The sequence below is a fragment of the Heterodontus francisci genome, chromosome 4 (genome assembly GCF_036365525.1).
Source record: "Heterodontus francisci isolate sHetFra1 chromosome 4, sHetFra1.hap1, whole genome shotgun sequence".
Taxonomy (NCBI): Eukaryota; Metazoa; Chordata; class Chondrichthyes; order Heterodontiformes; family Heterodontidae; genus Heterodontus; species Heterodontus francisci.
The window spans coordinates 157,176,858-157,203,427 of record NC_090374.1 but is presented as its reverse complement, the minus strand read 5'-3'; the positions used below and the strand labels follow the sequence as shown (position 1 = coordinate 157,203,427).

At 44.0% G+C, this 26,570-nt stretch overlaps 1 protein-coding gene across 1 annotated transcript in view; it reads right to left on the bottom strand.

The window, feature by feature from the left end:
- Window positions 1-26,570, bottom strand: part of snapc3 (small nuclear RNA activating complex, polypeptide 3) — a 60,545-nt gene that overhangs the window by 32,383 nt on the left and 1,592 nt on the right. Inside the window, exons 2-4 of the mRNA XM_068030432.1 lie at window positions 19,786-19,863; window positions 3,351-3,435; window positions 529-633 (exon numbers count right to left, since the gene is read on the bottom strand). Coding sequence (XP_067886533.1) covers window positions 529-633; window positions 3,351-3,435; window positions 19,786-19,863 — 268 coding nt within the window. The remainder of the gene's footprint in view (window positions 1-528; window positions 634-3,350; window positions 3,436-19,785; window positions 19,864-26,570) is intronic.

The following is a 26,570-nucleotide window of genomic DNA, read 5'->3' as shown; positions in this document are numbered from 1 at the left end:
CCTGCCCATAGGTAAATCCAAATCAGGGGCCATAAATAAAAGACAGTTATTATTAATTTCCATAAGGAGATAAGAAGAAACTAAACTCAGAGAAGGAGTGGAATGTGGAACTCGCAACCACAGCAGGTGGAATAGACAAATAGCTTAGATGTTTTTAAAACGATAATAGATGGAGTATGAGAAAAGGGAATGCAGACATGCTGAAAGGCTGAACAGAGGTAGACGGAAGGGGAGGAAACTCGCGCGGACTATAAACACCAGCACAGTCTAGTTAGGCTGTAAGGCCTATTTCTGTGCTATATATTCTACATAACTTGCAAAGACTATAACACACACTTTTTTGTTTTACCATTTTACCAAACACGCAAAAAGGTTAAAGTGCGCATGCATTGTGAACATTTGAGTACTGAGATCACATGCTAAACAGTGGTGTTGATTACCAATCAGAAATGCAATTGGTCACATCTGGATTCCCAACCACCTGTGGCTACTGGACATCACATGTTTGATGTATAACCTGATACCCACCTTAGTAAATATAATAGGAGAGTAGATGTTAATAGTAAGGATCACCTCTCCAGCTGGAATGGAATCTTCTGGATGACTGGGCTTCCTTCCTACCACTTGCATTTCCTAAATTGCACAAAATAAAGATAAAAGCATAAGACATAATCCCTGTAATTAACTGTGGCTGTGTCACATTTCCAAATTAAGTAGAATTTTGGGAAAATCTGGGATGAATTTTGCCTCTTGTTTGGATTACAAATTCAGATACACTGAAGTCTGCCCTTAAATAATTTCATGTTTTGACTGGCTCCACCTACAATATGAAAGGTTTAACTTCTAGTCCCACACAATGAGTTCACAAGTCATTTATGGCTTTAGTGAGTAATAATGTTCCCACCCATTTCCTACAGAGTAACAAAAGTTAGTCAGAGAAGTAGTCTTTATGGAATTCAGTATTTTATGTGCAAAACACCTGCACATCACTATGACTAGGGTAACAAATGCCATTTTATGTCTTCACTCACTTGTACAAATACTGATTTTGAAGAACTGAACATATTGCATACTTGAATACAAGAAGCAGTAAAAATGTCCACGCAAACTTGTATCATATTTTCTCCTGAAAGAGGTGACAACCTTGTGGAAAGCAGCAAGGATTTTTCAGCATCTCAACAGTTCTGTTAGGCAAATCAAGAGAGCGAGTGGCTGGGGGAGAAAATCTGTCACAACTTTAGTTATCTTTATAGACTATATACAGTGCCACACCACCAGGGCAAAATAGAGCTGGCTATGATTATTATTTAAAGTCATTTGGTGATGCTAGGTGTGAATAAATCAAAGGGACTTTTTTTTCATAATTCGTCACCCCCTTTAAAGTGCACTCAACATAAAATTATCAATGCATTTCTTACAAGAACTGGACCTTCTATCATCAGCAGCCCTCCCACATGCCAGCCTGCTCCCACTTACTTAAGAAAACATCACTGCGCCAGAATTTGCTGCAAAAAATATTAATGTGCAAACTGGCCAGCAAATTGCAGCAAGGGAGAGATACCCTGTGAACTGCAAATCGCCACAAGCTGCTGGACAATTTGCTCTGCTATTAGCTTCATAAAAACAGCATCTTTTCAGTATCCTTAACTTCCCTGTGAATTTACATGATGTTGCTGGATTTGTACATTAAATGCCCATTAAACTTGCCACAGAAAGTTAAGTTTAGTAATTATAACATAAGACAACATTCAACATGATAACTGTTAACAACAGAAAATGCTGGAAACACATGGCAGGTCAGGCAGCATCTGTGGAAAGGAAAAGAGAGTTAAGGTTCAGGTCAATCAGTTCTGATAAAATGTCATTAACCTGAAATGTTAACTCAGTTTCTCTCCCCATAAATGCTACCAGATAAAGTGTTTCCAGCATTTTGCTTTTATTTCAGATTTCTGATATTTTGCTTTTTGTTAATTGTGAATAACTGCCAATGAACCTCCCTTACAAAGAAAGTGAGCAATTTAAAGTTGGGAGTCTCATTCCTTCAGGTAGTGAATTGTGGGAAATTTAAAAAAGCAAAGTTTTTTTTGACTTTGCCTCATTTTTCTATTTCTCAATCTAATCTTTCTTTCCCTCTCTGGAGTCAGTCATTTACAGCACAGGAGGCGGCCATGTGGCCCATCGAGTCTTTGCCAGCTCTCCACAGAGCTATCCAGTCAGCCCCACTCTCCGGCTCGATCCTCATAGCCCCGAAAGTTTATTTCCTTCAAGTTGCCATCCAATTCCCTTTTGAAGTCATTGATGGTCTCCGCTTCCACCACCCTTGTGGGCAGCGGGTTCCAGGTCATTACCACCTGCTGCGTAAAAAAAGTCCTTCCTTATATTCCCCCGACATCTCTTGCCCAAAACCTTCAATCTGTGTCCCCTAGTTCTTGTACCATCAGTTAATGGGAAGAGTTTTTCCCTTGTCTAACTTATCTATGAATGTCATAATCTTGCACATCTCTATTGAATCTCCCCTCAATCTCCTTTACTCTAGAGGAGAACAACTAGTTCTCTTTCTGTACCCAATTTGACATTGACTTCACCCACTCTAATTCACCCTCCGTTTATTTCTCAATCCTTAAATCATATTGGTTCAGGACATACACAGCTGTTCATCACTCGCCAAGGTACAAGGTGTCCTCACACTTCCAGCTACTTACCATGCAAAAAGCCTTTGAGCTAAGGGTGCAGGAAAAATTCAGACTAACAGCTGCCTTGGTCTAGAAAATTCTGGCCCATTAAAATATCACTACAGCGTAAAGACAAAAGTGTGCTTTAGCTGAAAATGCACTGTGTGCATTTTTTTTTTTTAATTGTTTTTTCCCAGCACCAACATCCAAACAACACTTCTCAGGTGAAAGGGGCAAGTGAAAGGACATAGATGAAAGTTTTCAAGCTTCTGGTCTTATCACTTGTGATTCAATATCTCACAAAGTGTGGACGAAATAAAGAATCAGAGACTGATTTACTCCCTAGTGTCTTCTCCCCCATTCTTTAAAAGTATCTAGCCATTGCTTGACACTTCACTTGATTGTGCCACTCAAATTAGAAATTTAGTGCATCACAACAGTGTGTCACACACATCAGACTTTCAACCGGATGAAACAGCTTTACAGCATTCCAGAGCACAACCATTTTTCTCATATGATTTAAATATTTTTGCTTTACAATCTGTAAGTCTACATTTCATGCTCAATTTTATTGCTACATTGGAGCAATGTGTCAGGTAACCAGAAATTCAAACAAGATTTGCTGAAAATATGGTTTCTAACCTAAAACTATCATAATTTTAAGGCAAATATACTTACATGTTCATGTTCAAACATTTCTTGCCTACAGGTACGATCATATATCAAACGTTCTTCTCTCTTTTCAATTACTTTCTTTCGGATTCTGTGTAAGAATTTCAAGGTAAGAGTTTAAGTTTCAAAATAAATACTTCAGCCACCTATCACAACATCCAACTGCTTGGTGGATGATGAGCCTAGGGAAGGGAGTGCAGATAGTCTCAGTCATCTCATTATCCAAAAAGGAGGAGGTGTTGGGTGTCTTGCAAAGCATTAAGGTAGATAAGTCCCCAGGGCCTGATGGGATCTACCCTAGAATACTGAGGGAGGCAAGGGAAGAAATTGCTGGGGCCTTGACAGAAATCTTTGCATCTTTGCACCTGGCTACAGGTGAGGTCCCAGAGGACTGGAGAATAGCCAATGTTGTTCCTTTGTTTAAGAAGGGTGGCAAGGATGATCAGGAAATTATAGGCTGGTGAGCCTTACGTCAGTGGTAGGGAAACTATTAGAGAGGATTATTCAGGACAGGATTTACTCCCATTTGGAAACAAATGAGCTTATTAGCGAGAGACAGCATGGTTTTGTGAAGGGGAGGTCGTGTCTTACTAATTTGATTGAGTTTTTTGAGGAAGTGACGAAGATGATTGATGAAGGGCAGTGGATGTTATCTATATGGACTTTAGTAAAGCCTTTGACAAGGTTCCTCATGGCAGACTGGTACAAAAGGTGAAGTCACACGGGATCAGAGGTGAGCTGGCAAGATGGATACAGAACTGGCTCGGTCATAGAAGACAGAGGGCATCAGTGGATGGGTGTTTTTCTGAATGGAGGGATGTGACTAGTGGTGTTCCGCAGGGATCAGTGCTGGGACCTTTGCTGTTTTTAGTATATATAAATGATTTGGAGGAAAATGTAGCTGGTCTGATTATTAAGTTTGCGGACGACACAAAGGTTGGTGGAGTTGCGGATAATAATGAGGATTATCAGAGGATACAGCAGGATATAGATCGGTTGGAGACTTGGGCGGAGAAATGGCAGATGGAGTTTAATCCGGACAAATGTGAGGTAATGCATTTTGGAAGGTCTAATGCAGGTGGGAATTATACAGTAAATGGCAGAACCCTTAGGAGTATTGACAGGCAGAGAGATCTGGGTGTACAGGTCCACAGGTCACTGAAAGTGGCAAAGCAGGTGGATAAGGTAGTCAAGAAGGCATACAGCATGCTTGCCTTCATCGGTCGGGGCACAGAGTATAAAAATTGGCAAGTCATGTTGCAGCTGTACAGAACCTTAGTTAGGCCACACTTAGAATATTGCGTGCAATTCTGGTCACCACACGACCAGAAGGACGTGGAGGCTTTGGAGAAGGTACAGAGGAGGTTTACCAGGATGTTGCCTGGTCTGGAGGGCATTAGCTATGAGGAGAGGTTGGAAAAACTCGGATTGCTTTCACTGGAACGACGGAGGTGGAGGGGCGACATGATAGAAGTTTACAAAGTTATAAGCGGCATGGACAGAGTGGATAGTCAGAAGCCTTTTCCCAGGGTGGAAGAGTCAGTTACTAGGGGACATAGATTTAAGGTGAGAGGGGCAAAGTTTAGAGGGGATGTGCGAGGTAAGTTTTTTTACACAGAGGGTGGTGAGTGCCTGGAACTTGCTGCCAGGGGAGGTGGTGGAAGCAGATACGATAGCAACGTTTAAGAGACATCTTGATAAATACATGAATAGGAAGGCAATAGAGGGATATGGGCCCCGGAATTGCAGAAGGTGTTAGTTTAGGCAGGCATCTAGATCGGTGCAGGCTTGGAAGGCCGAATGGCCTGTTCCTGTGCTGTACTGTTCTTTGTTCGGCTTCAAGATTCTACCTGGAAGTCCACCATTCCAAGTGCCAACTCTGTGGATGAGGAATCTTGACAACGATCCTAAATTTTGTTTTTGTTGATATTTTTCTGCCTGCAAGTATTATTTTAAAAAGTCTTTGCTCAAAGTTGTTTCTTCCACTCGTATGTACATAGCTTAGGTTTGGTTTCTTCTGAATCATTACATGCAGGATAAACAAAAGTTAAAATGCCATTTCACAAAATTATGTGATCCAGAGAAAATGCCATTTACTTGAAGTGAAAGGGGCTGACATTCCTACAATAAGTATTTTTCATTATATATTTCAATATTTATTAAAATCCTTACAGTATTAAAAATGTTATCTACAAGGACAGTGCAACACTGACAGGGCGGCGCAGTGGTTAGCACCACAGCCTCACAGCTCCAGCGACCCGGGTTCAATTCTGTGTACTTTCTGAGCGGAGTTTGCAAGTTCTCCCTGTGTCTGCGTGGGTTTTCGCCGGGTGCTCCGGTTTCCTCCCACAGCCAAAGACTTGCAGGTTGATAGGTAAATTGGCCATTGTAAATTGCCCTTAGTATCGGTAGGTGGTAGGGGAAGGTGGGGATGTGGTAGGAATATGGGATTAGTGTAGGATTAGTACAAATGGGTGGTTGATGGTCGGCACAGACTCGGTGGGCCGAAGGGTCTGTTTCAGTGCTGTATCTCTAAATAAAAAAAAACACTATTCGGATCATTAGTGTAGTGGTTATGTTGCTGAACTAACAATCCAGAGGCCTGGACTAATAATCCAGAGAATCAGAATTTAAATCCCACCATGGCATTTTGACAATCAAGAAATAAAAAGCTGGTAACAGTAAAGTGACTATGAAGCCGTTGGATTGCGGTAAAAATCCACTGGTTCACTAAAATGAGAAGGACACCTGCCATCCTTACCCAGTTTGGCCCATATGTGACTCCAGTGCCACACCGACATGATTGACTCTTAAGTTACCTCTGAAGTGGCCTAGCAAGCCACTCAGTTGCACAAGGGCAACTAAAAATGGGCAATAAATGCTAGCCCTACCAGTGATACTTACATCCATGGAATTAATTTAAAAAGAAAACTGCTCTTTTATCTGCCTGTCAGGATTTAGGCGATGGATGTATAAAGAATCAGGCAACTGAGGGAATTAATGGTTTATCACAAGAATCTTACATTTTGCAGCCTGGCAGCACTGCACACCAAGTCCCGTTCACCCATCACCCTGTGCTCACTGACCTATATTGGCTCCTGGTCTGGCAGCACCTCGATTTTAAAATTTACATGCTTGCGATTTGCCACATGATGGTTAGCTTTAACTGGAACACTGCTTTTCATTTCTCACAAATATTCTCAATGAGTGGCATCAAAGTACTTTTATAGTGCACATAGTGTGAAAGTTTGTTCCAGCCACGATACGAAGTTCCTAACTCCCAGTAACTCCTTATTGAAAGAGAAGTTTGAAAACAAGGATGAGAATGTCAAAATCATTCCTTAGCCTCAGTCCTCCTCATCTCTGTAACCTCTCCATTGCGACAACGCTCAGAGATCTCAGCGCTTAAGTCTGGCCTCTTATGTACCCCCAAATTTAATTGCTTCACCATTTACAGCGTGCCTTCAGCTGCCTAAGCCCTGGAATTCCCTCCCGAAACCTCTCTGCCTCCCTCTCTTCCTTCAAAACACTCCTTAAAATCTACCACATCTTTCCTCGTATCTCATGTGGCTCAGTGTCAAATTGTGTTTGATAACACTCCTGTGAAGTACCTTGGGATGTATTGCTACAATAAAGGCACAAAATTAACCCATGTTATCATTAAAAAATGACCAGCTAAGCTGCTGTTTCCTTGCTCAAGATTTTGCATGTACAGTTTAAAAGTTTCTTCCTACATCATTCAAGTGTTTCACAATGGTGAACCAAGGACAGCAATGAAAGAAATAAACTTGCACTTAGAATGCTATTCATGTCCTCAGGGTGCCCAAGTTGCTTCACAACCAAAGAATTTTAAGTGTTACGTTATGGGCAATACAGCAGCAGCCAATTCACACACAGCAATGTCCTACAAATAACAAATAGCCTCATTCTTTTTTTTGACAGTATTGGTTAAGGGATGAATGCTGGCTATGTTAGAGAACCCTACCCTACCTCCTCCCTTTGAATACTGCCACAAAGTCTTTTGAGTCCACCTAATGCGTCTGCCGAGATTACATGCACCTTCTGGAATGCGACTTAAATCCACAGCTTTCTGACAGAGGCAAGAATGCTACCACTGAGCCAAGCTGACACCAACAGACTGCATTCATACCACATCCAAACATACTAAATGAGTACAGTACTGCCATCTACAGAAGGTAATCAGTTTTATTTGTACTCTCCTAATTCATATTTTGCTCATCTGGGTCTCTTCCCCCATTTGCTGCAGTAAAACAGCTCCTCCCATCCAAACCCACTTTCCAGCCCAAAATACCTATGGAAATCACATAAGATACCCTTCAGTCACTGCACCTCCCTAGAACAGTAAATTCTTTAATGTGTTCCAACTGCTCCAAACGTTGCCACTGCTGCACAGGTAGGGAACAGGCAGCAATGTTGGAGAGTACAGAAGAGAAATGGCTAGGATTTTATAGTTCCCTGCACCACAATGGCGCAAGTAAAAGATGGCCTTTCAACACGTAAAGAGTGCCCTAAATATGCAGTCTTTTCTGACCTTTGCCTTCCCTGCAGATATGGAAGGAGTCTATTTGCACACTAGGTCAGATGGCAAGCTCTACAATCCATCAAGGCTGAAAGTGAAGACAAAAACACATCGCATCCAGATCAGAGAACTCCCCTACGCTGATGATGCTGCACTCGTCACTCACATGGAAACTCAGCTACAAAGACTCATGGATTGTCTCTCCCATGCCTGTAACTTGTTCAGCTTGCCTATAAGCACATTAAAAAAAACGTGGTCATTGGACAAGGCGTTGCATCGCCGCCCCTGATCACACTAAACACCCCACTGTAAGTGGTTAGCAAATTCTGCTACCTTGGATCCATTGTGACAGACAATCTGTCTCTTGATGCAGAGCTCGATACACGCATAGGGAAAGCAATATTAGAAATCCAAGCTCTTTCTCAATACTTTGTTCCTGTAGTGTTATTAATATGAATGAATAGGACTTCAAAAAGATTGCCATTCAATATATGTTCTGTGCTCCAATATCATTGGCAATGCTGGTATTGAAAGCAATGTAGTCTGCAGTGCACCTTGAAAAGGCAACTTTTATAAATGTTCTACAAAAACACCCAGTTACAAAGCTCCCTATACTGTTATTGCAGGTAAAATGATCTTCCATCCATAACAGCGTTGGCCGGATCACAAAATGCGCATGGGATAACAGCAAGCTGGCCCTTAGGAACAAGCTGACGGTTTATAAGGCCTGTGTTCTCAGCACCTTGCTGTATGGCTGTGAAACATGGGTGACTTACAGCCATCAGGAAAAGGAGCTCAAAAGTTTCCACCTCCACTGTTTGTGGCGCATCATGGGTATATCCTGGCAAGACAAAAAAATCACAAATGCAGAAACCCTTGCAAAGACAGAGCTCCCAAGTGTCTTGGCACTAATCAAACAAAGATGGTTTCAGTGGATCAGACACGTCCACAGGATGGAAGACAGTCGCATATCTAAGAACCTTCTGTATGATGAGGTAGCCAGACAACCAGTGCACCACCCAAACTTCCGCTTCAAAGGATGCTTGCAAGCATGACATGAAGGCTCTAAACATGATCACCTGGAAGTCACTAGCTGGCAAAAGAGGAAAATGGCGACACATCCTGTGGATTGGCATGCACTATCACAACCAGTGGCTACAGCAGCATGGCAAAAGGTGAACACTGAAAAGAACTCACGGCGCCATTTTGAAGCTTCATGCGCAGCACTTGTGGCAGAACCTGCCTCTCAAGGAATGGCCTTCACAGCCATCAGCAAAGGTGCATCAAGAGAAGACACCCCACCTAAAGGTCCCACATAAGAGGTTAGTATGCAAAATTAAAGCACATGGGATTGGGGGTAATATACTGGCATGAATTGAGAATTGGTTGACAGACAGGAAACAGAGAGTAGGAATAAACGGGTCTTTTTCCGGGTGGCAGGCAGTAACTAGTGGGGTACCGCAGGGATCAGTGCTTGGGCCCCAGCTATTCACAATATATATTGAGTTGGGTGAGGGAACTAAATGTAACATTTCCAAGTTTGCAGATGACACAAAGCTAGGGGGGAATGTGAGCTGTGAGGAGGATGCACAGAGGCTCCAATGTGATTTGGACAAGTTGGGTGAGTGGGCAAATGCATGGCAGATGCAATATAATGTGGATAAATGTGAGGTTATTCACTTCGGTTGTAAAAACAGAAAGGCAGATTATCTGAATGGTGATAGATTGGGAAAGGGGGAGTTGCAGCGAGACCTGGGTGTCCTTGTACACCAGTTGCTGAAAGCAAGCATTCAGGTACAGCAAGCAATTAGGAAGGGAAATGGTATGTTTGCCTTCATTGCAAGAGGATTTGAGTACAGAAGCAAGGATGCCTTACTGCAGTTATACAGGGCCTTGGTGAGATCACATCTGGAGTATTGTGTGCAGTTTTGGTCTCCTTATCTGAGGAAAGATGTTTTTGCCTTGGAGGGAGTGCAAAAAAGATTTACTAGACTGATTCCTGGGATGGCAGGATTGACGTATGAGGAGAGATTGGGTCGACTAGGCCTATATTCACTAGAGTTTAGAAAAATGAGAGGGGATCCCATAGAAACCTATAAAATACTAACAGGACTAGACAGGCTAGATGCAGGGAGGATGTTCCCGATGGCTGGGGAGCCCAGAACCAATGGTCACAGCGTCAGGATACAGAGTATGCCATTTCGAACCGAGATGAGGAGAAATTTCTTCACTCAGAGGGTAATGAACCTGTGGAATTCTCTACCGCAGAAGGCAGTGGAGGCCAAGTCATTAAATATATTCAAGAAGGAGATAGATATATTTCTTAATGCCAAAGGGATCAAAGGATATGGGGAGAAAAGGGAACAAGATACTGAATTAGACAAACAGCCATGATTTTTTTTGAATGGCAGAGCAGGCCCGAAGGGCTGAATGGCCTATTCCTGCTCCTATTTTCTACTGTTTCTATATTAAATGGATTGTTTGCTGCATGTCTATCATCTTTCATAGATGGAAGGATGTCAATACATTATGTTGATGCCATAAGTTCTACCAATACACAGAACACTACTACACCAAGACTGCTTTAATTACTTCTGAAAATATTTAAATAAAATCCTAAAATCGGAAACTGACAATTACTACTTTTAGGGATGTTGCAGCACTTTTGCCCAGTGGCATTTTCAGCTTGAATCTGCACAACTATAGTATTGTGTTCAGTAATGTTTCCATCCAAAATTACTTCACATTTAATAGCCGAAGTACCACTGCAAACACAGACAATTCTAACAACCATAATGAATGAATAGCTGTCCGCACTGGCTCAGCGATAGCACTCTCACCCGAGTTATAACATCATGGGTTCGAGCTCCACTCCAGAGTCTGGAGCACAAAAATCGAGGTTGATATTTCAGCATATTACCGTTGGTGTGCTTTGCACAGTCAGAGCTGCTGTCTTCTGAATGAGACGTAAAAAAATAACAACCCATTTTCCCTCTAAGGTGATCTAAAAAAAAAATCACTGGGTACTTTTCAAAGAACTGCAAGGAAGTTCTACCTATGGTCAGCATGCATTCCTCAACCAACATCAGTAAAACAGATCATCTGGTCATTAATTTCATGGCTGTTTGTGGGGCCTTGTTGTCCAAAAACTGGCTATTATGCTCCCCTATATTGCAACAGTGACCACACTTCAAAAGTACCTAATTGGCTGTAAGCGGCTTTGGGATGCTTGGAGGTTGTAAAAGGCAATATAGAAATACGTTCTTTCTCAATATTTGTTTCTGTCGTGCTATTAAACTGTGAATGAATAGGACTTCAACAAGATTGCCATTCAATTTATGCTCTGTGCTCCAATATGATCATTGACAATGCTGGGATGGAAAGCAATCTGTGGTCTGCAGTGCACTTTGAAAATGCAAGTTTTATAAATGTTCTTCAAAAACACCCAGTCGCAAAGCTGTACTTCCTCCCTAAACTGTTACTGCAGGTAAAATGATCTTCCATCCAACTGGCTGTGTCTGGAATGTCCACCTCCAGTTTTATGACATTTTATCTTTTTTTTTAATGTCTCTCTCAACATTACTATTGGTGGGGAGAGGTGAAGGCAGTGGGTGGTGAGGAATGTTACAGAAAGGATGAGCATAGATGGGCCTGATAGTCTTTTCTCATCTCTTTTTGTATGCTAATATAAAAACTCAAAGCTTAAGACATCTACTGTAGACAGTGCCATAAAATTGCATAATATACAGCACAGATACAGGTCATTTAGCCAAACAAGTCTATTTAGGTTCCACGCGAACCTCCTCCAGTCTTTCTTTACCCTAACTTTATCAGCATAACCCTGTATTCCCTTCTCCCTCATATACTTATCTAGCCTCCCCTTAAATGCATTTATACTGTTTATCTCAACTCCTTGTCTTAGAGTTCCACATTCTGAATAAAATGTTTCCTCTGAATTCCCTACTTGATGTCTTGACTCTCTTATATTGAGGACTCTAATTCTGCCCTTCACAATTCAACCCCTCCAGAAATAAACCCTAATGCTTGGCTTATTTTTGACATTAACCTATGTCGCTACTTTTAATGATTTGTCTACCTGTACTCTGAGATTCCTTTGTTTCTCTACCCCATTTAGATTTTTATTTTCCTTACCAAAATGCAATACCTCACATTTAGTTTTTAGTTTTAGAGATACAGCACTGAAACAGGCCCTTCGGCCCACCGAGTCTGTGCCGACCATCAACCACCCATTTATACTAATCCTACACCAATTCCATGCTTTCAAGATGGCTCCTGGGCTGGAAGCTCCCTAGGAAGCTCCCTTGCTGTTCAACTCTATCCATGGCCATCTGCTCCCATCCCTAACGTTTTCTCCCCCAATCTGCCCTCTTAAACTGTTTAAATTCCCCTGGGTCTTTAAATCAGTTCATTTTAGCCCTATCTAAAAGTTAACAGTTAGTTCAGTGTATGTTACCTGGGCCCACTGCCCTCCCCCAGCCACACCTGCTCTTTGTTTTCTCAATGAAATTGATCCGGATGAAACTGACGAGAACAGCTGCCGATACTTTAATCTCCGATCCTGCTGTCTTCACAGTCCAGAGTGTCTGCAGCCACGGCATGCGGTAAATCCATTGAGGTGAAGAAGGAGCTGCGGGACCCGAGAGAAGTCCTGTGAAAAGGTGCCCCGAACACCCAAAACATCCACGAACGGCCCCCCCGGCCGCAACTTCAAAGCGCCCGCGGGAGATGGCTCGGAGAGCATTTGCAGCGCACTGTCGGCAATGCTGCATGCCTTTATTTAAACCACTGCAAAAAAAAAACCCTTAGCAAATGTAATCACCTCTAAGTCTGCCAAATGATGCTTCACCTCCCGAAGGACGTGGATGAGCTTTCCGGACGTCGATGGTGGGCACTGAGGAAATGGCTTATTACCAGATTCCACCCCCCCTCCCCCCCCCTTTACCCCCCTTCCACCCCCCCCCCACCCCCGTCCCCTTCCCTGCTCCACCCTCTCAGCTCACCCCCTCACAACCCCATCCCAGCCCGCCCCCCCCTCGCACCATCTTCACCCCGCACCCCCTTCCCCTGCACCCCCCCCCCACACCCTCCCTCTACCCCTCCCCCTTGCATCCCCTCCTCCCACCGGCACCATCCTACACCTGTGTAGGGGCCCCAACAACCCCACTGCCTTGTGGGCGTCTCGGGAGAGACCAAGGCTAAGGGAGTAAACCCTAACAGAAAATCCGGAGCGGAACCCCGTAGGCGGTCATGTGTCACCTTTGGCATGTTTCCGGCAGTTCCTGCAGCCATACTGGTGCCAAACGTCGTGTCCTGCACTCCTTTGGACCCCACCAGAAAGGCCGAGAGGGGGGTTTTGACGACTGGGCAACTCTCAACCTCCATAAATTTGCCCAGGCATGCGCCATGGAGAGGTCACTCCATAGTTGCCTCACAGCGACTGAAACAACACGGAAGGCAGCAGTTACGGGTTATAAGTCCAGATAAATTGGCGTAGAAACTGGGCGCCACGGGTTGCCTTTGTCGGTGGGAGAGGTCATTGCACCTCACTGGACAGCTACCGCCCGCCTCAAACCGGGCAGCCCCCGGTCAATAAGGTTCTGTCCCGCCACAGTCTGCCTGCTTCAATGGGTGCTTGGAGCTCAGGGTCATTGCCCGAAAGGTGGACTGATACACCGCACCAAACAACATGAAAAAAGGAAAGAAGGTACCAGCCCTTCGCTTTGCAAGCTGGAACGTCAGAACTATGTGTCCTGGCCTGTCGGAAGACCTTACACAAATCAACGATTCTCGGAAGACCGCCATCATTAACAACGAGCTCAGTAGACTCAATGTGGACATTGCAGCACTTCAGGAGACTCGCCTCCCCGCGAGTGGCTCTCTAGCAGAGCAAGACTACACCTTCTTCTGGCAGGGCAGGGATCCTGAAGAACCAAGACAGCATGGAGTGGGCTTCGCCATCAGAAACTCCTTGCTCAGCATGATAGAGCCTCCCTCAAATGGCTCGGAACGCATACTGTCCATCCGACTGCTCACCACCTCTGGTCCAGTACACCTACTCAGCATCTATGCTCCAACACTCTGTTCCGCACCTGAAGCTAAAGACCAGTTCTATGAACAACTCCATAACATCATTAGCAGCATCCCCAACACCGAACACCTATTCCTGCTGAGGGACTTTAATGCCAGGGTTGGGGCCGACCATGACTCATGGCCCTCCTGCCTTGGGCGCTATGGCGTTGGAAGGATGAATGAGAACGGGCAGAGACTGCTTGAGTTGTGTACCTATCATAACCTCTGCATCACCAACTCGTTCTTTAACACTAAACCCTGTCACCAGGTTTCATGGAGGCACCCAAGATCACGTCGTTGGCACCAGCTGGACCTCATTGTCACAAGGCGAGCCGCCTTAAACAGTGTTCAAATCACACGCAGCTTCCACAGTGCGGACTGCGACACCGACCACTCCCTGGTGTGCAGCAAGGTTAGACTCAGACCAAAGAAGTTGCATCATTCCAAGCAGAAGGGCCACCCGCGCATCAACACGAGCAGAATTTCTCACCCACAGCTGTTACAAAAATTTCTAAATTCACTTGTAACAGCCCTTCAAAACACTCCCACAGGGGATGCTGAGACCAAGTGGGCCCACATCAGAGACGCCATCTATGAGTCAGCTTTGACCACCTACGGCAAAAGTGCGAAGAGAAATGCAGACTGGTTTCAATCTCATAATGAAGAGCTGGAACCTGTCATAGCCGCTAAGCGCATTGCACTTTTGAACTACAAGAAAGCCCCCAGCGATTTAACATCCGCAGCACTTAAAGCAGCCAGAAGTACTGCACAAAGAACAGCTAGGCGTTGCGCAAACGACTACTGGCAACACCTATGCAGTCATATTCAGCTGGCCTCAGACACCGGAAACATCAGAGGAATGTATGATGGCATGAAGAGAGCTCTTGGGCCAACCATCAAGAAGATCACCCCCCTCAAATCTAAATCGGGGGACATAATCACTGACCAACGCAAACAGATGGACCGCTGGGTTGAGCACTACCTAGAACTGTACTCCAGGGAGAATGCTGTCACTGAGACTGCCCTCAATGCAGCCCAGCCTCTACCAGTCATGGATGAGCTGGACATACAGCCAACCAAATCGGAACTCAGTGATGCCATTGATTCCCTAGCCAGCGGAAAAGCCCCTGGGAAGGACAGCATTACCCCTGAAATAATCAAGAGTGCCAAGCCTGCTATACTCTCAGCACTACATGAACTGCTATGCCTGTGCTGGGACGAGGGAGCAGTACCCCAGGACATGCGCGATGCCAACATCATCACCCTCTATAAAAACAAAGGTGACCGCGGTGACTGTAACAACTACCGTGGAATCTCCCTGCTCAGCATAGTGGGGAAAGTCTTTGCTCGAGTCGCTCTGAACAGGCTCCAGAAGCTGGCCGAGCGCGTCTACCCTGAGGCACAGTGTGGCTTTCGTGCAGAGAGATCGACTATTGACATGCTGTTCTCCCTTCGTCAGATACAGGAGAAATGCCGTGAACAACAGATGCCCCTCTACATTGCTTTCATTGATCTCACCAAAGCCTTTGACCTCGTCAGCAGACGTGGTCTCTTCAGACTACTAGAAAAGATCGGATGTCCACCAAAGCTACTAAGTATCATCACCTCATTCCATGACAATATGAAAGGCACAATTCAACATGGTGGCTCCTCATCAGAGCCCTTTCCTATCCTGAGTGGTGTGAAACAGGGCTGTGTTCTCACACCCACACTTTTTGGGATTTTCTTCTCCCTGCTGCTTTCACATGCGTTCAAATCCTCTGAAGAAGGAATTTTCCTCCACACAAGATCAGGGGGCAGGTTGTTCAACCTTGCCCGTCTAAGAGCGAAGTCCAAAGTACGGAAAGTCCTCATCAGAGAACTCCTCTTTGCTGACGATGCTGCTTTAACATCTCACACTGAAGAATGCCTGCAGAGTCTCATCGACAGGTTTGCGTCTGCCTGCAATGAATTTGGCCTAACCATCAGCCTCAAGAAAACGAACATCATGGGGCAGGATGTCAGAAATGCTCCATCCATCAATATTGGCGACCACGCTCTGGAAGTGGTTCAAGAGTTCACCTACCTAGGCTCAACTATCACCAGTAACCTGTCTCTAGATGCAGAAATCAACAAGCGCATGGGTAAGGCTTCCACTGCTATGTTCAGACTGGCCAAGAGAGTGTGGGAAAATGGCGCACTGACACGGAACACAAAAGTCCGAGTGTATCAGGCCTGTGTCCTCAGCACCTTGCTCTACGGCAGCGAGGCCTGGACAACGTATGCCAGCCAAGAGCGACGTCTCAATTCATTCCATCTTCGCTGCCTTCGGAGAATACTTGGCATCAGGTGGCAGGACTATATCTCCAACACAGAAGTCCTTGAAGCGGCCAACATCCCCAGCTTATACACACTACTGAGTCAGCGGCGCTTGAGATGGCTTGGCCATGTGAGCCGCATGGAAGATGGCAGGATCCCCAAAGACACATTGTACAGCGAGCTCGCCACTGGTATCAGACCCACCTGCCGTCCATGTCTCCGTTATAAAGACGTCTGCAAACGCGACATGAAATCGTGTGACATTGATCACAAGTCGTGGGAGTCAGTTGCCAGCATTCGCCAGAGCTGGCGGGCAGCCATAAAGACAGGGCTAAATTGTGGCGAGTCGAAGAGACTTAGTAGTTGGCAGGAAAAAAGACAGAGGCGCAAGGGGAGAGCCAACTGTGCAACAGCCCCAACAAACAAATTTCTCTGCAGCACCTGTGGAAGAGCCTGTTACTCCAGAATTGGCCTTTATAGCCACTCCAGGCGCTGCTTCACAAACCACTGACCACCTCCAGGCGCGTATCCATTGTCTCTCGAGATAAGGAGGCCCAAAGACACCAATTCCATATTAGTGCATATTACCTGCATTGAAATTCATTAGCCAATTATATGCCCATCTGCAAGTTCCTTGTTGCTTTGACCCAATTTGGTGCCATCCGCAAATTTAGAAATTGTGTTTTTGATTCCAAAGTCTAAATCGTTAATATAAATTATGAACAATAATTCTAGAGCTGATCCGTGCGAGACCCCACTTTCCACCTTCAGCCACTCAGAAGAGCTACGCTTTGCCTCTACTCTCTGCCTTTTGTCTTTCATCCAGCTATCTATCCATTCTGCTACTTGTTCCCATTGTTCTACTATGCGGTACCTTATCAAAAGGTACTTTGGAAATCTAAATAAGTTACTTCTTCTCCATTACCCTTGTCTGCTCCCTCTGTTACCTGTTCAAACAATTCAATGAGGCTGGTCAAGCAAGACTTTTGTGTTTGAAATCCAAGCTGATTATTCATTATATTGTGTTCTAGATGTATTCTCTCAACCTGAATAATTAGGCTCATGGAATATTAATTAACCTTAACATCCAGATTATACTTCACCTAATTAATTTAATATAGCCTCACCATGAAAGGACATGATCAGAGAGTCCTCTAGGATGTTTTGAGTCTAAATGTAAAAGTATTTCATGGCTCTCAGCTCCAGACTAAGTTATCCAAATCAGCTGTGTGCTACCAAAAACTAACTATGTACACTACTTAAAACCTTGGTGTCCAGGTTAGAGAAATAAAAAAAACAAAACGGCAAACAAATGCTGTCCATCAATTGTCCTCTAAAATGCCAAACTAAAACATAGTCAAGGGCAAAAAATACATAAAAGTATTACAGATCTACCTTGGATGTCAACTCGGGTTCAATGCCATTGGTTTCTCCTACAAGTGGATCCTGTGCCCCTTAGTAAAGGATTTTACTGTCCATTAGCATAACACAGGGTTGTAACAAGCAAACCTTTGGTATGTGAAATGGATACTGTAAGCTTGCATATGTTTCTCCTGTCTTCTGGAAGAATAACTGATTCAGTTTAGTGAGATGAAGCCAAAAGTAAACTAACAAGGTGATTTACTTTACTAATGTGTGAATGAACTGATTAACATAACAAGAAGTTTGAACTAAAGAACAAAGAACAGTACAGCACAGGAACAGGCCATTCGGCCCTCCAAGCCTGCATCGATCTTGATGCCTGCCTAAACTAAAACCTTCTGCACTTCCGGGGACCGTATCCCTTTATTCCCATCCTATTCATGTATTTGTCAAGATGCCTCTTAAACATCGCTATCGTACCTGCTGCCACCACCTCCCCCGGCAGCAAGTATTCCAGTACAACTATTCCAGAACAAGATAGAATATAAGAATGACAGTTAGTGGATCAGATATAATTTAACTAGTAATTCTGAAAATCAACAGGCATTAAACTTAAGAGTTGCATTCCAGATTTCTCCTAACTGTGTCACCTTGTTTCACCTAGACAGGAAACCAAAGATTAAACTCTGATCCTCCACAGCTCTTTTCTGGCGACTGGCAAATTGAGCCTCCAATTAAACCGGCCCCTGCTTTTCTAGGTGACAGCTTCTCAGGCAGCAATGCCCCACTGAGTTCACACAAATAAATCTATTTCACCATATTCCCTTCCTAAAATACGTTAATGTAATTATTGTCTCAAACTGAACTGATATGCAAGGAGAAGCATCCTGGACAGACATATTGAAGGGTTCCAGTTCATATTTATGCAATGTGCTTGCTTCGCGCATTTGATTTGATTCTGGACCAGAAGCACTTAATAGTAATAGCTTAATATAAACTACCCAAAATTCCTCAAAAATCCCAAAACATGAAACAAAAGAAACATGAAAATCATTGGCAATTCCCAGTATGGTCACTCACTGAAATCCCTAAATGAATCCTATAAGCACTCGAGAGGTAGCATTTATTATTTAATGAAACACACAACTTCTGCCTTTCTAGCCTGCTCATTAGACTAGCTATTGTGCCCACCCCTGCTATCAGAGTGGAAGGCGAAAGGAAGAGCTGGGTGAGAGATGCACAGGAAAATACCTCTCCCCCAAAAAGAATTAATGGCAGTGAAGGACAATACACCATTTTTTTTTTTTTTTTTTTAAAGGACATCTGTATTCTCTTCCCATGTGCACGGTACATACATTTGGTGGGGGGGGGTGTGGCAGTGTTGAATACGGAAGGCTTCCATCTAAAAGCCCTACCAGACTGACCGTATACATTCTTCTCTCTTTACACTTTGATAGAACTTTTAAAGTGGTTTGGCTTCTTCTGCTGCCCCTACTCTTTGTTCCTCAATCTCTTCTTTACACCTCCCTCTCTAGAATTCACCCTCCACATCACCTATTAATCCACAGTCTGCACATATTTTCTGCCACGTGCTCCATATATGATCACTGTGGTGGTGTTTATTGGAGCAGAGAGAGTCTTGTTGATCCAGTGTTTGAATAGGGAAAATGTCGAACTCTCAGGCATATGGCAGTGCAGGACTTGAGTAGTCAAACCTGTACAAACAAAGACCTCCAAAAAAAAAAACCTTACCATCGGTGCCAAATAACTTGCCTTGTAATAAATTCAAACTGGGAAATGACAGACACTCACAAATTATAGACATCCTTCAATGCAACAAGTATGTTTACAACTTAAAATGCAACATGGAGTTAAGTCCCATCTGGCGGCAGAATGAAAAATGTATGTAATGGAGATCTCTTAACACAGCATGCAAAGCAACAGAGAAATTATATCTCTGACAATGAATGCTTGCATGGCCCTATCACAGGTATAGAGGAGTTTCTTTACTGTAATGGATGCTGGGCAAAGAGATCAACGTTACACAAATCTGGGGAACGTCAATCGGGGGCCCTGAAATCACTGGGGATAGAGTGTGACGGGCTAATGGGGGCTGGGGTGCAGAAATAGACATATAACAAAAATACATACTCCAATGTGACCAAGTCTGTATCTTCTGGGATGACATCTGTATTGGTCTCCTCTTCTGAGCGGTTCAATGTATCAACACTGTGTAAAACAAAGAAGAAATATTTCCATAATAAAAGAAAAATACTGCAGATGCTGGAAATCTGAAATAAAAGCAAGAAATGCTGGAAATACTCAGCAGGTCTGACAGCATCTGTGGGGAGAGAAGCAGAGTTAACGTTTCAGAACTGACAAATATTAAAAATGTAAAAGGTTTTAAACAAGTAAAGCGGGGGTGGGGCAACAGATAACAAAAGAAGTGTTGATAGGACAAGGTCACAGAGAATAACTGGCCAGAAGCTCATGGAACAAAGGCAAACAGTATGTTAATGGTGTGGTGAAAGACAACGCTTTAGTACAGAAGGTGTCAATCGACAGTAAAATGAACAGCCCTGGCCCCAAGCACAAACATGAAAAAAAGTGGATAGGCACAGTAGAAACAAACGAAGAAAAAATAAAAAAATAAAAATAAAAAAGGGGGGCCCATAATGCTCTTATTGAACTCAATGTTCAGTCCGGCAGGCTGTAGCGTGCCTAATCAGTAAATGAGGTGCTGTTCCTCGAGCTTGCGTTGATGTTCGCTGGAACACTGCAGCAATCCCAGGAGAGAGATGTGAGCATGAGAGTCGGGGCGGGGGGGCTGTGGGTGTGTTGAAACGGCCAGCAACCAGAAGCTCGGGGTCATGCTTATGGACTGAGTGGAGGTGTTCCACAAAGCGGTCACCCAATCGGCATTTGGTCTCTCCAATGTAGAGGAGAATATTTCCAATAAGCACTGTGTGAAACTATGATGCAGAGCTGGCTGCTCATGGTTCACAAACAAGAAAATCCAGTACTGAAACCTTCATCTGAATTATAGTCTTAGTCATGTCCAGGTGAGCAAGAGGTCTAGGGATCTCTTTCAGTCTTCACCTGGTCTTACTATAACAGGGTTTAATTTTTAAACACCCTGTGTTTGCAGCTCCCCCTTGGTGAATCCTTGCTCACCACTTTCCAATTGTAAGGCTAGGAAACCAGCACAAACAGGCTTTCTTAGGTTTAAAGAAGAAAAGTTGAAATTTATTAAACTCTAATTCGGTTAATGCCTACAGATACACGACGCGCCCATGATAGCATGCATACGCGATACACATATGCAAGAGACAGAAAAGAGAAGAAAAATAAAGTGGAAAAGTTTGAGTCAGTATCTGAAGAGTTGATGTTACAGTTCTTCGAGGTCCCTTAGAGTTCTTGATTGTAGATAGATCTTGCTTTTCGTTGGGGCCCAGTATTCCTCTTAAGTCTTGTTCGCTGTAGGAGACTTTTCTCTTTTGGGGTTCATGTGTCTTCAGTGGATTGAGAGGCTTGTGAGAAAAAGATGGGAGCAAACAGACCAAAAGGAGGTCTTCTTCAGTCCAGGAGCATTCTGCTTTCTGCAGACTCTCAGTTCAAACTGTACAATACAGAAACCCCCAGGTCGCCAAGCAGGTTAGACATGTGACTAACTGGTCTGACCACGTCTTGGCTCTGTGCAATGCATCATCTTAGCAGGGAATGGTGATCAAAAGTCCATTGTGGGTTGAATGTCAGGGAATGGCTGCTTTGTCCTTCCAAACACTGCCTGTTAATATACAAATATACTTTCCAGCCATGGCTGATCTGTTCAACAAGTCCTCCCCTCACTCCAGTTACAGTTTAAAATCAATGTTCATGACAAAATTAATGTGCCTCATTCTTGACAAGTGGGGGCCTAGCATGACAATAGTCTATATATATATATAGATGGACCCAAATCAGTTCCATTTTTCTCTTATTCCTATGAATTTCTCCAGTCAAGCAGGGCAAACATCGCCCACTGACTGGTGAGCCCCAATGACTTGGTAAAGATATTTGTGTAAAGATAGCAGAATGTCTACAAGAGCTGTTCCAGGGTCTTCCTAAAGAAGCTTTTAACTTAAGTTCAAAATTCATCACTACGAAACCACTCTAAACCAAAATACTTCACAGTATTGCGAGATGTAGTAAGACATCTCTACATCCACTCAATTTAACCACTGCTAATCCTTTAACTTTTAGTCAAATTATAAAAGAAACTTTCATTGACTCATCACTAGCTCAACTCCCAGTAACCTACTGCCTGACAGCAAATTAAGAAAGCACAAGACTCCAAAAATTCTATTTATTCCAGACAAATGTGCAGCGAACAAAAATGAGGGCAATCAATGGAAGCTGATTTTTCTGCCTATGCCCAGGTAGCATTAGGCTAGTTCCACTCATATCAGAATCCCACCAGTACCCAATCGTCATGAGAGCCAGACAGATAACCTTGCTGCCATTGTCAAGTCTGATACACTGTACTCACCCAAAGTGGACACAAAGGCAGCCTTTAACAGATGCCATTGGGCATGAATTAGGAACATGCTCCTTGCTGGTTTATCCCTTGCCTAACCCAACAGCCCCTACCCCTGGTTTGTTTTTAAAAACAAGTGTTTCATAGCCCAATAATAAAACATCACCACTGACAGGGAGAATGCGTTTCAGCTTTTACAGAGTAACCCAAAAACAAAATCAAGCAATGAAGCTTTGAAAAGGAAAGCAAATCATTTGAGTGGAAAACTGAGCAAGTGCACTTAATCATGTATCAAAATGGGAAATTAAATTATTGGTCACGCCTAATTGAATGGCAACTAACAGATTAAGCAGTATCACAATTTTTTCAATATCTGTATGTTATGGTTATATAGATAAGGATATCTCTCCATTTCCGCTGCTAGTGTTTGACAAGATAACTCCCTTTAGACAGTTCATATAAATCCTTGGTTAGGTCTCAAGCTGGAGTCAGGTGTCCAAGCCTGGCATTACACTTTCGGAAGGATGTCAAGGCCTTGGAGAGAATGCAGAAGAGATCAGTACCAGGAATGAGGGACTTCAGTTACATAGAGAGACTTCTGAAGCTAGGATTGCAGAGATGGCTAAGGAGATTTAATATAGGTGTGAAAAGAAGGGTTTTGATAGAATGAACTTATATTTATATAGTGCCTTTAATATAATAAAATGTCCCAAAGCTCTTTACAAGAGCATTATAAAACAAAGTATGACATCAAGCAACAAAAGGAGATATTAGCTCAGATGACCAAAAGCTGGGCCAAAGAAGGAGGTTTTAAGGAGTGTCTTAAAAGAGGAAAGCGAGTTGGAGAAGTGTAGGAGGGAATTCCAGATATTAGGGGTGAGGCAACTGAAGGCACGGCCAACAATGGTGGAGCGAATAAAATCAGGGATGCACAAGAGGCCAGAATTAGAGGGGAGGAGATTACAGATAAAGGGAGGGGCAAGGCCATTGAGGAATTTGAAAACAAGGGTGAGACTTTTAAAATCAAGACACTGCTTGATTGGGAGCCAGTGTAGGTCAGCGAGCAAAGAGTGATGGGTGAACAGGACTCGGAGAGTTAAGACAGCGGCAACAGAATTTTAGAGTCATTGAGTTATACAGCACAGAAACAGGTCCTTTGGTCCATCGTGTCTCTGCCGGCCATCAAGCACCTAACTATTCTAATCCCATTTTGGGATTAGCACTTGGCCTGTAGCCTTGTATGCTGTGGTATTTCAAGTGCTCATCTAAATACTTCTTAAATGTTGTGAGGGTTCATGCCTCTACCAGCTCTTCAGGTAGTGTGTTCCAGATTCAAACCACCCTCTGGGTGAAAAAACTTTCCTCAAATCCCCTCTAAACCTCCTGCACCTTACCTTAAATCTATGACCCCTGGTTATTGACCTCGCCGCTAAGAGAAAAAGTTTCTTCCGATCTAAACTATCAATGCCCCTCATAATTTTGTACACCTCAATCATATCTCCCCTCAACCTTCTCTGCTCCAAGGAAAACAACCCTAACCTTTTCAGTCTCTCTTTATAGCTGAAACACTCCAGCCCAGGCAACATCCTGGTGAATCTCCTCTGTACCCTCTCCGGTGCAATCACATCCTCCATATAGCATGGTACCCAGAAATAGAGGCCTGCTACCTTCTTCGGGCCCATCTTCCAGGCTCATGACGGGTGGGGCCGAGTCCAGGTCGGGTCATGTCGAGTACACAGGGTAAGTGCTCTGCTGGTAAGTATTAAAAGTAAAAAAAAAAACTTACCTGAGCTGGGAGTCCGGGACGAAACGGAGTCTGCGCAGTGCGCGATGACATCTCGCATGCGCAGCAGCTCGGTGGAGCTTCCCAGTGGTAAGTTAAGTAAAGTGATGGTCAGGTCGAGTAGAGGCGAGTTCGGATCGGGTCGGGTCAGGCTCGGGACAAAATCGAAGGGGCTCAGGCCGGGTCGAGCTCGGGTCCGCTGTGGTTCGGGTATTTTTTCCCGAGCTAAAGCAGGCCTCTACCCAGAACTGTACACAGTACTCCAGCTGTGGCCTAACTAGCGTTTTATACAGCTCCATCATAACCTTCCTGCTCTTTATATTCTATGCCTCGGCTAATAAAGGCAAGTATCCCATATGCCTTCCTAACCACCTTATCTACCTGTGCTGCTGCCTTCAGCGATCTATGGACAAGTACACCAAGGTCCCTCTGTACTTCCCTCGCCTTGTTCATCCTCCCGAAATGCATCATCTCATACTTCTCAGGATTAAATTCCATTTGCCACTGCTCTGCATCTTACCACCCCATCTATATCGTCCTGTAATCTAAGGCTTTTCTCCTCACTATTTACAACACCACCAATTTTCGTGTCATCTGCAAATTTACTTATCATACCTCCTATATTCACGTCTAAATCATTAATGTACACTACAAACAGCAAAGGTCCCAACACGCATCCCTGTGGTACACCACAGGTCACAGGCTTCCACTCGCAAAAACAACCCTCGACCATTACCCTCTGTCTCCTGCCACTAAGCCAATTTTGGATCCAATTTGCCAAATTGCCCTGGATCCCATGGGCTCTTACCTTCTCAACCAATCTCCCATGCGGGACCTTATCAAAAGCCTTACTGAAATCCATGTAGACTACAGCAACTGCTTTACTCTCATCTACACATCTAGTCACTGCCTCGAAAAATACAATCCAGTTAGACATGATCTCCCACTGACAAAGCTATGCTGACTATCCCTGATTAATCCCTGCCTCTCCAAGTGGAGATCAACCCTGTCCCTCAGAATCTTTTCCCACTATATTCCCAACCACTGAGGTTAGACTCACCAGCCTGTAATTACCTGGTTTATCCCTGCTACCCTTCTTAAATAGTGGTACCACATTCGCTGTCCTCCAATCCTCTGGTACCTCTCCTATGGCCGGAGAAGATTTGAAAGTTTGTCAGAGCCCCTGCTATCTCCTCCCTTGCCTCACATAACAGCCTGGGATACATCTCATCTGGGCCTGGGGATTTATCCACTTTTAAGTCCACTAAAACAGCTAATACTTCCTCCCTTTCATTGCCAATATGTTCAAGTATATCACAATCCCCCTCCCTAATCTCTACACCTACATCGTCCTTCTCCATAGTGAAGGCAGATAAAATGTAATTATTTAAAACCTCACCTATGTCCTCCGGCTCCATACACAGATTGCCACTTTGGTCCCTAATGGGCCCTACTCTTTCCCTGGTTATCCTCGTGCCCTTAATATACCTATAAAACGCCTTAGGATTTTCCTTTATCTTGCCCGCCAGTGCTTTTTCATGTCCTCTCTTTGCTCTCCTAATCACTTTTTTAAGTACCACCCCCCCCTCCCCCCACTACACTTTTTATACTCCTCCAGTGCCACCACTGTTTTCAGCTCTCTCAATTTGGATGACAAGTTTACAGAGAGACCAGCCAAGGGTACATTGGAATAATAATGAATGAGAAATGTGCATGCTTCTGAGCTGTATGATTCTATATTTGCCATTCTTTAGAAATTGCAATAGACAGCAAGATCATACTTGCGCAAAACCATCTTAAATAGCAAGAGTAAACGCTTTTCACAAAACATAACTGTGGCTAGTAACAAAAATTTGAGTCTTACAACCAAAGAATGCTCCAAACTAAAGCCTGGCTACCTGACCAGAACCTGACTAGACCCAACAACGCATTGGGTACGGGTCGGGTCTATATTCCGAGTCCAGCATTCGGGCTTGGGTCGGGTCGGGCTGGACAGCGCTGCCTCCAGGAACTCACGGGATCAGTCTCACCTATGATTTCCCACAACTCCATCTGCAGGAATAGCCTGCTCCTGGAACGGATGAACAATATTCGGATCGGGTTGGGTACGCAAAAAAAAATTAAAGGGCCCAGGTCAGGTTCGAGTTGCCTGTGGTCGGGTCAGGCCCGGGTCAGGTTTCAATTTTATAACCGAGCAGGCCTTTACTCCAACTACTTCTATACTAAACCTGTGCCACAAACTCCAAATGAGATTTTATGTAGTTGACATCTGAAAAAGGTAAACAGGTCAGATTTTAAGACAAGTAGGCAAGCTCACCCATTTTTAGACAGAGCTCGCCTACCTGTTGCTGAGCCAACAAAACACTGTTCCAATGGCAGCCATGTGCTTAATGGCAGTGATGTCATCATGCATGTACACAGTGAGTACTAACAGTGGCCACATTCACAGATGCAGCTGCACCTTACACAAGTAAAATGCAGAACAGCAGCGCCCTTCAGGCACTCTCCTCAAAACCAAGACTGCGATGAAAAGGAGCCTCCGATTGTAATCAAAGGTAATGGTAATCAAAGAACACGAAGACAGGCCTTGCACTGAATCTATTTTAATCATAGATTCAATTCATGGAGAACAAGCAG